The sequence below is a fragment of the Punica granatum genome, unplaced genomic scaffold, assembly GCF_007655135.1.
Source record: "Punica granatum isolate Tunisia-2019 unplaced genomic scaffold, ASM765513v2 Contig00436, whole genome shotgun sequence".
NCBI classification, from domain to species: Eukaryota; Viridiplantae; Streptophyta; class Magnoliopsida; order Myrtales; family Lythraceae; genus Punica; species Punica granatum.
This window is the reverse complement of record NW_022204347.1, coordinates 1-10,547: the sequence shown is the minus strand read 5'-3', so window position 1 is coordinate 10,547 and position 10,547 is coordinate 1. Positions and strand designations below refer to the sequence as shown.

The 10,547-nt window shown below is 39.4% G+C and overlaps 2 protein-coding genes across 2 annotated transcripts; both read left to right on the top strand.

Annotated features, from left to right (window-relative positions):
- Positions 1–3,726: 3,726 nt before the first annotated feature.
- LOC116190437 (copper methylamine oxidase-like) lies at positions 3,727–8,721 on the top strand. The gene is made up of 12 exons (XM_031520118.1): positions 3,727–4,299; positions 4,795–4,904; positions 5,008–5,313; positions 5,478–5,590; positions 5,693–6,026; positions 6,125–6,340; positions 6,437–6,673; positions 6,972–7,157; positions 7,280–7,420; positions 7,696–7,964; positions 8,099–8,180; positions 8,292–8,721. Exons 1-12 carry the CDS (start codon positions 4,065–4,067, stop codon positions 8,436–8,438), a joined length of 2,376 nt encoding a protein of 791 aa, XP_031375978.1. The 5' UTR covers positions 3,727–4,064; the 3' UTR covers positions 8,439–8,721.
- Positions 8,722–9,378: 657 nt separating this feature from the next.
- On the top strand, positions 9,379–10,273 carry LOC116190438. Its single transcript, XM_031520119.1, has 3 exons — positions 9,379–9,518; positions 9,610–9,740; positions 9,879–10,273. The coding sequence occupies exons 1-3, from the start codon at positions 9,379–9,381 to the stop codon at positions 10,271–10,273; spliced, it is 666 nt and encodes a 221-aa protein (XP_031375979.1).
- The last annotated feature ends 274 nt before the right edge of the window (positions 10,274–10,547 follow it).

Below are 10,547 nucleotides of genomic sequence, written 5' to 3'. Positions count from 1 at the left end.
TAAGAAACTCATAAAGGCCATTAATTCTGCTTGTAATCTTTATGTTAATTTTTTTTAGATTTTTTGCTTTTTCTAGCAAAGAAATAATAGATCTTTTATTAATTCCTATATTCGGTACATAACTTCAGAAAATGTTGTACACATATATAGAATGATATTCTAAGAATCGCTCTTTTCTTTTTTTGGATAAAAGAAAAACAACTGTAAACTTAAAAATCCAGTAGTATCTCAAGCACATAACAAACATACCATGCAAAAGAAGCTCAAAGTTTAATTAAAATTTTCGCTTTATATAAAGAGATTATCTTTCTAAGACAACTGCTCCCTTAACCCCATTACATATTTATTTCCACAAATATATAAATATATATTATTTTTTGAGATTTATTAAAGGATACAGATAGGTGAAATGAATGCATAGTATCGGTATGGGCCATAATTTCTTGGACAAAATTGGAAGAAGACAGGTAAAACATTAATTGTACAACATTACATATATATAGGAAGGCAAAATTAATTACATGGAGATCTCTCGAGAAGAATAGACAAAAAAGGAAAAGAATAAAAATAAAAATAAATACTATAATAATATACTGCAGCTGTAGCTTTAATTTTTCTCAATTAATTCCTTGGCCTTTTCTTCCTGTACATGCCTACTCAGAGCAGTACAAAATATGGTGAGACCCTGGAATGAAAATTCCGAAGAAAAGGAGTCCTTATATGCAAATATGCATATCCCAATGGACTTATCATGCTAATGTCACGAAGTCGACGTATATATATTTGGCTTCTAATGCATTGTCATATTATTAACCCCTCCTCCCCTTATCATGCTGGTCCCCTTTGATAAGACCCCCAAAATATGCATGACCACATCTTGAACTCAATTTCAAAAAGACGAAGCAAAACGCCAATCCGTAAATGTTGACGTCGGTTACAGTCGGATTAGGACTTCTCAATACTCATCATGTAGTCCCAAGGTTGCATGTTTTCCTCGCAACCATTATAATTCTCTATATATGTACGCACTTGTCGTGTCTGTTCGAGGTCTTGTATATTCACTGTGCCACTCGAGTTGCTCTTTCCTCAGCAATCTAATATTATCCTAAAGGGAAAAAATTTGAAAACATTATGTTAGTCATATGAGGTAATTGCATCTCCATCCTTGAGAACAAAACAAGAACATGCATAAAAATTCCTAAATGATCATTTCTAGTAATAATACAATGGAAAAGAAATAATATAAATTATTTTATTATACATATTTATGATCACTATCTCGATTGATAATACTTTCAAACCATGATATGATACCGAGACTAGCCCTGGTATTGACGAGCATTATCATGTATTTATAAGTTCAAATATCGAATTTTTTTTACAGTTTTATGAGTTTAACATGCTTATATCTCCACTTAACTATCCGAGAATAGATACCTAACAAATTTTTTTTTTATTGGTAGGAGTTTACAATCTTGCAATTTTTAAAAAAATATAGATGTATGTGACGATAAATAAAATAAATGAGACGATAATAAATAAGGAAAAATAGTTTGAAAAATCAATTACTTTCATGAAATTCATCGATCTACCAATTTTTTTTTAAAAAAAATTTTGGTTTGAAAAATTACAATATTTACCTTCATTTTTCTGATCTACCAATCATTTAATTGAGCCGTTAAAACCGTTAACGTGGCCGTTAACAGCGCTGATGTGGCAAACGGTTGCTTACGTGGATGATATGTCACAAGCTTTTTTAACCTAAAAAATCACATAGTTTTCTTTTTTCCCCTCATCTACCAAAATATCAATAACTTTAAAAAATCACATAGTTTATTTATGTTCCATCGTCTATCAAAATATGACTTCTTTAAAAAATCACATATAACAAAATATGGCTTTTTTGAATGATTATAAGTTTGAATTATGAATTTATATATATGTATGTTGATTTGAATGTTAAAATAATTTTTAACTGAAAAGAAGCATTAAAACAATTCACAAGTTTGTCATTTGCAAATCAAAATAATATTTATATATTTTGCCTATTAAATAATATAGAATTTAGACATATTATACTGCAAAAGCAATAACCATGCCAAAATAATCATTCTAACAAAACTTGTACACACCAACATCCATAAAATTTTAGCATGGTTGAACTTGTTGGACCTTGGGACCGAATACTTCAGCATAGTTCAACTTATCTTGGCATGGTTATTTTGGCATGGTTCATGTAAATATAGATTTATGGGACCAATTGTTATTAATAATGCGGATGTGATGAAAATACTGAAGATAGAAACTCATCACATCTACATTATCCAAATTTAACACCTAAACTACAAACACAAAATTGAAAAATCCTAAAAAAGTTTTGTGTGAGAAAAAAATAAATAGTTGAACTCAGATAAAAAAATCTAACTGTGAATGTACCAAAAATCAAACTACAGACATGCGAAAAAATAATGATCGATCTCATATATCTATATCTATATGCTTTAAAAATAAAACTAAAATTCATTTTTATAAAAAATAAAAAATAAGAGAAAATAATGGCCGGTTTCACAAATTTATATTTATTTGTCTTTAAAATTTAAAATTAAAAAATTAACAAATAAAGAAAACTTAGAAAAATGATAAAATAATGAACGAGTTCACAAATCTATATTTATATAATTCTAAAATTCAAAATTTTATTATTTAGGAAAATCTCAAAAGATCGAGAAAGTTCCATTCAAAAATGAAGTTTGTTTTAGGACAATCTAGCACAAGCAACTTTTATCCTGCTTTCATAGATAGGTATACAGATAGGAACTTAGACATATTATATAATAACCATATGACAGAAATTATGTCCGGCAAGTTAAACCATGCTAAAATTTTATAGAAGTTGAGGTAAACAAGTTTCTATTTGAATGGTTATTCTTTCCAGTATAATATATCTGAGTTTATATATTACTTAATGTGATAATAAATATGGATTTTCTTTTGATTTGCAAATGACGAACTTATAACTGTTGTAACACTTTTTTTTCTGTTAAAAATTCATTTAACATTCAAATCAACATACATATAACTGTTGGTATATGTGATTCCTGAAAGAAGCCATATTTTGGTAGATGAGGAAATATAAGTAAACTATGTAATTTTTTAAAGTTATTGATATTTTGGTAGATGATGAAAAATTTATTGATATTTGGTAGATGATGAAAAAAGCAAACTATGTTATTTTTTACGTTGAGAAGTTTGTGGCATATGATCCACGTAGGCACGCCATTAACGATCATGTTCGCAGTTTTGACTGTCCAATTAACGGAGTGATAAGTCAGAAAAACGGAAGTAAACGTTGTGATTTTTCATGTCAAAATTTAAAAAATTAATAAATCGATGAATTTTTGAAAGTAATTGATTTTTCAGGTTATTCTCCATAAAATAAATAATAATAAAATCATGAAAAAATAATAGGACAGAACCAAATTAAAAAGAAAAATATTTATGTACCTGTTTCATTCCCCCTCTGCCCCTGACGATTTTATTCCTATCCAAAGCGAAAAAGAAATTCAATTAGACATTTATTTTGACCCAAAAAGTAAATAAAATAATAAAAATATAAAAAGTTGATAATTATGGACCTAAAATAATAATAATAAAATAAGTTTCCAACTTGAAGTTGTGCACGTGATGATGGCCTCTCCCATATAAATAGCAGCAAAGGGGGCTCTTGACCTCTGCCACTCTGTCACCTCTCTCTCACTCTCTCTCTCTCTCTCTGAGCTCTGACATTACCGTTCACTCGTCCTTTCATGGCGTCTCCGTCCTCCCAGGTCCTCTGATCTCCGTCACTGAGGTTCTCTGATCCTGTCCCTGCTCCCCGCTTTGAGTTCTTGAAGCTCCTGAGTCGATCTCGGCCGCGTTGGTGGTGGCGGCGGACTGAGAGTGAGGTGAGGGGGGAGGAGGCATTAGCAGGAGAGAGAGTGAGTCAGGGTTTGCTGTATGTCAGTAGACTGCGTTGAGACTCACAACAGCTACGGTGGATTTGGCGCGATCTCGAACCCCCTGCAATGGCCCCAGCTCCGCAAAAAGCGACGCCCTCCTCTGCTTGTTGCCTCCAGGGCAACCCCGCCTCCGTCGTCGTCGTACCTCGGGAGGCCGCTCCTTCCTCGGCCTCTGCCTCCGGGGAATGGACCGTGGCCGCGACCGACCGCCGCGAGGACAAGAAGGCCGCCGCCGCCGTGGCTTCCCTGATTCGCCCTGTCGACTCTGTCCCTGATCCTTCCGCAAATCCTTCGACCAAAGGTAATGAAACTGACGCCCGGAGGTACCCTTTTCCATCCATTTCGTCCGACATGTTTCGTTCTCGTCGGATCACCTGATTGGTTATGAATGATTCGGTACACATCATACCTGATTCGTATATAGCTGAACTGGAGAAGCGTTGAAACAAGAGAAAGAGAAAGCTCTGACGCATCAAAGCTAAGGCTAATACGACGACATAGATAGTATTTGCTTGCTTTTACATCATTCTTGGACCCTTTCGCCTTTTGTGCTGGTGCATGGAACTTTACATGTTCGGTGTGTTAATGTGCGGGATTGTCGGCCCACCCATGAGCCTAACACCATTGAATTATTTTTGTCTGAATCTGTTGTTCTACTTATGTATGTTGTCGTTGTCAGCTGAACAGCTCTTTGCGAGGTTGGAAAAATCAAAGACCTTTACTATTACTTAGCGATTCTCTGCATCTTACCGATTCTTTTGTTTGATCGATTGTTAATTTTCTTGCATTTTTGCAGGTGTTCCAGTCATGCTACGAGCTCAAACAAGCCATCCTTTGGACCCTTTATCGGTAGCTGAAATTTCAGTCGCAGTGGCGACTGTCAGAGCTGCAGGGTCGACTCCTGAGGTTATTTTATGAGTCATATCGTGTTTTTTTGTAGCAATATACTCCCTTTTCTAGGATTAATTTCGATAAGATGGTTATTGATCTGTTTTCTTTTGCGTTTCAGATTAGAGACAGCATGCGCTTTGTTGAAGTGGTTCTACTGGAGCCAGAAAAAAATGTTGTTGCCTTGGCGGATGCTTATTTCTTTCCCCCATTCCAGCCGTCATTACTTCCCCGAACCAAGGGCGGGCCGATAATTCCGAGCAAGCTCCCTCCAAGGCGAGCTAGACTTGTAACTTACAACAAGAAGACGAATGAGACGAGCATATGGGTCGTCGAGCTATCGGAAGTGCATGCTGCTACTAGAGGTGGGCATCACAGAGGAAAGGTGATCTCATCGGAAGCTGTTCCTGATGTTCAGCCCCCTATGGTAAGCTCAGACTAGCCTGAACTTTCAGGCTTGAGAGATTCTTTCTCGCATCAACTATTAGAAATAGATTTCTCAATTTCTCAAAATATTTTTATAAGAAAAAGTTGCTACGCTGCATGGATTCCTTATCTTATGATTTTCTTCACTACTCCGCGGAAACCTAGGATGCAACTGAGTATGCTGAGTGTGAAGCTGCTGTTAAAGATTTTCCTCCGTTTATAGAGGCGATGAAAAAGAGGGGAGTTGAAGATATGGATCTTGTCATGGTCGATGCGTGGTAAGTTCAACTAAGGAATCAATGGGCTCTTGTACAATATTATTGATATTCCATACTACATTATTTCTATTTGTGATCCATGTTTACATGTTCTTTCTGTAGGTGTGCTGGTTATTTTAGTGATGCTGATGCTCCTAGTCGAAGACTTGCTAAACCTCTCATTTTCTGTAGAACTGAGAGTGACTGTCCTATGGAAAATGGTTATGCTCGACCAGTTGAGGGCATTCATATTGTAGTTGATATGCAAAACATGGTTGTGATTGAGTTTGAGGACCGTAAACTTGTTCCTCTACCTCCAGCTGATCCACTGAGAAACTACACTCCCGGTGAAACACAGGAGGAGGTGTTGACAGGGAGTGATGTGAAACCTTTACAAATAATACAGCCAGAAGGTCCCAGTTTCCGTGTTAGTGGATACTATGTGGAATGGCAGAAGGTAGAGTGGTCACTGGAATGTCACAATTAATTGTGGAAAATCTGTACTTACTCTTTTTTGACCTTCCGCATGTACTGATATTCTACTTATTTTGGCAGTGGAATTTCCGCATAGGATTTACTCCCAAGGAGGGTCTTGTCATACATTCTGTTGCTTATGTTGATGGCAGTCATGGTAGGCGACCCGTAGCTCATAGGTTGAGCTTTGCGGAGATGGTTGTACCCTATGGGGATCCAAATGAACCACATTATAGGAAAAATGCTTTTGATGCTGGGGAAGACGGCCTCGGGAAGAATGCACATTCTCTCAAGAAGGTCGGTTTGCTGTTTTTAAGTTAATTCTTGTCATACTTGTGTCAATAAATCCCATCAAGCCCTCTGTTTCTTAACCTAAGTCGATCAATTTGGCAGGGATGCGATTGTTTGGGTTATATCAAGTACTTTGATGCTCATTTTACAAATTTCACTGGAGGTGTGGAAACGATTGAAAATTGTGTATGCTTGCATGAGGAAGATCATGGAATCCTGTGGAAGCATCAAGACTGGAGAACTGGCTTGGCGGAAGTTCGGAGGTCTAGACGGCTATCAGTGTCCTTTATATGCACTGTGGCCAATTATGAGTATGGATTCTTCTGGCACTTCTATCAGGTGAGTCCAAAATATCTAAAAAGGCCGGTATTTCAAATATTTGACTCAATGCAAATGTTACTTTTCCTGCACCTACCCTCTGTTATATATCTGTTATGCATCCGTGTACATTGTCCAAGCAATGCAGTTATTCCCTCTGTGATTTAAAAATATATTATCATTAATTCATTCCTGAATAGTCCATCTTTGCATATATATATATATATGTACTTTATCTTTCGGGAACATGATAGACAGCTCTAAGGAGTGGACTTTTGGAAATATTATGGAGCTACATTCTGCCTTCTTACGTATACAGGATGGAAAGATGGAAGCTGAAGTTAAACTCACTGGAATTCTGAGCTTAGGAGCATTGCTCCCTGGAGAGGTTCGAAAATATGGTACCATGATTGCACCTGGTTTGTATGCACCTGTCCACCAACACTTCTTTGTCGCTCGTATGGACATGGCTGTTGACTGCAAACCTGGAGAAGCATACAATCAGGTACATTGCTCTAGCTTCTTAACGTGATTTTTTATTGATAATGTATTTCAACTGGATTTTATTAATCTCTCAGCATTGCTTATTTGCCTTTTCCACTTTGGATTTATATCTGATCTTGGCAGGTTGTTGAGGTGAATATGAAGGTTGAGGAACCTGGAGAAAATAATGTTCACAACAATGCATTCTATGCTGAAGAGACACTGCTCAAATCAGAGTTGCAGGCGATGCGTGACTGCAATCCTTTGACTGCCCGCCATTGGATTGTACGGCACTCTTTCTACTAGCCTTCGTCGATATTCCAGTTTTCCGAACTAATTTTTACGGCCTTTTAAGCTCATATTGAATTATTCATGATACTGAACGGTTTGCATGTCCTGGACATTAGGATCAGAATTTGAACCTGTTGGGGAACATAAAGGGGAATTCTAGTTTGTTGATATATGGCTTTTCTATTTGTGCTGGAAATTTGTGAATTATAAATCCTTGAGCATATACGTATAGATTCTTCAGCATGACCACCTGCTATTTCATACTCCAGGTGAGGAACACTCGGACTGTCAATAGGAACGGACAGTTAACTGGCTACAAGCTTGTACCAGGTTCGAACTGTCTTCCATTAGCAGGCTCCGAGGCTAAGTTTCTGCGCAGAGCTGCTTTCTTGAAGCATAATCTCTGGGTGACACCTTATGCACGGTACGAGAAGTTCCCTGGAGGTGAGTTCCCGAATCAAAATCCACGTGTTGGTGAAGGATTGCCCACATGGGTGAAGCAGAATAGACCCCTTGAAGAAACCAACATTGTCCTTTGGTAATCCACATCTATTCCCTCTGTACTGGATATCTGTATATCGTCCTATAGTGTCGAAGAATTGTTGCTCTCAATCCCAATTTCGGTTGTTCCAAAAGATAATCAAATCGTCTCGATACTGATAAAAATTGCAGGTATGTATTTGGGATCACTCATGTTCCTCGACTGGAAGACTGGCCGGTTATGCCGGTGGAGCGCATAGGTTTCACGCTAATGGTACATGTAGTTTGCGCTTTTACATACTCTCCTCGGGCTTGTTAACCAGTTTTGCGTCCTAGGATGGCTTCTCCGGCAATGAGACTAATGGGTTGCACGTGTGTACTGCAGCCTCATGGATTCTTCAACTGCTCGCCTGCTGTCGATGTCCCACCAAATGTGTCATGCGATATGGATTCCAAAGACATCAGCAGTGAGGTCAAGGACAACGTGGTCGCTAAAACCTTCCCGGGCGGTGGAATTCTGGCAAAGCTTTGAAAAGTCATATCTGTCCACTCGAATTTCACCCATCCTGCCCGGTGGAATTCTGGCAAAATTTGAAAAGCTGTCTCTTCTACTTGCTTTCAATTCGTCTTTGTGCAAACTCTCGAAATCCCTATGGATGTTGTGTCGGGAAACTTCAGTCCCTTGTTGTATATGGATCCATTTGCTAGACGACTAAAAGGACCGACGTGACTTCGTTTATCAGCATGTCTTTTATCCATCTTCATGGTCAGGCTGCCAAAGATATCCCGACTTGGAAAGGGTTGTGGTTTTGCCATTTGGTTCAATCGCCTATCCCGTAATGCAAGGAGTCGACCTTCAAATCATGGTCAGCTTGCATGGTGTGATGTCCCTTACTTTTGCACATATCCTTTTTTGGGTGCTTACTTTTGCACGTATCCTAAAACACGAAGCATATATTCTCCATTTAATTATTTAATTTTAATTCAAAAAAACGATATATTCCAATCGGCTTTTCTTTTTAGTGGAAAGTTGACCTGGCAGTCTATATTATTGATTCCCCCACCCCATAAAAAAGAAAAAGAAAAGAAAAAGAATCCAATATTCTTCATTCAGAAATTAAATTAAATTAATCAAATTAATAAAAGTGGTGGGAAATAGGGATAGGATCACGGACCAACATACCTTCCCTCAAATAAAATTAAAATATTGGGAATATATAAATTTAAGTTTGAAATCTAATAAAATTTAAGTGCAAATATATTAAAAATTAAATCAGGAACACAAACAAAGACTTCTGCTACTAAAAATTCCAATACTCAATTCTCCTCTCTCTCTCTCTCTCTCTCTCTCTCTCTACACTCTCTAGTGGTCAGTCAGTCAGAGCCAAAGTCCAAGAAAGGAAAAGCATCAGCTCACAAGAAACACAGACACATAGAGAGAGAGAGAGAGAGAGAGAGCGCGCAAGGAAGGAATGGCTGCTGCTACAGCTACTGCTGCTCCGGCGACGCCCTTCGGGGAGGAGAGGACCCTTCAGGAGGAGCTCTCCTCCCCGATCATCTTAGCTGACCGGGTCATTAAGCTTGCTCAGGAGGCTGAAACCACCCGCCCCGAGTGCTCCGACCTCGCCGACCAGACCGACCGCCTCTCCCAGCTCCTCCGCTCCGCCGTCCGCCTTACCTCCTCCACCCCCTCCCTCTACGAGCGCCCCCGCCCGCATCGTCTCCGACATCTTCAAGAACCTCGAGAAAGCCCTAACCCTCGTCAAGAAATGCAAGAAGCACGGCTCCGGCGTCCTCCGCCAGGTCTTCGCCATCGCCACCACCACCGACTTCCGTAAGGTCCTCAGCAACTCCCACTTTTCCCCCCACCCCCTCCCCCAAGCAATTCAATTCTGCTGAGTTCTTCATTTCCTGAGCTGGGAGAATCGAAGGTTTGAATTTTGATTCTCATTTCCGTTGTAAACTCTATCAGGTCCAGTCCCTGCTGGAGTCCTCCATTGCGGACATGAAATGGCTGCTCTCTATCTTCGAGTCAGACGGTGCCAATCTTGCTCTTCCCCGATCGCCAGCAATGACCCGATCCTCGCGTGGGTCTGGTCTTACATCGCTACGATTCAGATGGGCCAGCTCAAGGACCGAGTTGATGCAGCCAATGAGCTCGCTTCACTCGCTCGCGACAACGAAAGGAACAAGAAGATGATTGTTGACGAGGGTGGAACTCAGCCCCTGTTGAAGCTGCTGAAAGAAGGGGGCCTGCCCGATGCCCAAATTGCTGCAGCAAATGCTTTGTTCAACCTGGGACGGATCAAGAGCGGGTGCGGATCATTGTTCGGGAGCTTGGGATCCCGACTATTGTCCATGTTCTAGCTGATTCCCCTATGAGGTTCAGGTTTCCGTGGCTAATTTGGTGGGCCAGATGGGCTGAGGGACAATGTAGCTCAGGAGGAGTTTGCTCGAGAGAACGTGATTAAGCCATTGATCACACTACTCTCGATGGACACCGCCTTGGACGACCCGAAGATTCAGGCAGGTAGAACGAGCATTCATTCCCTTGTTCAGATTAACAAGGAGTTGGGGGGGAACCGAAGTCGCTGAACAATTACTCCAGTTTGAATTCCTCGTTCTCGTCCCATTCCGATGT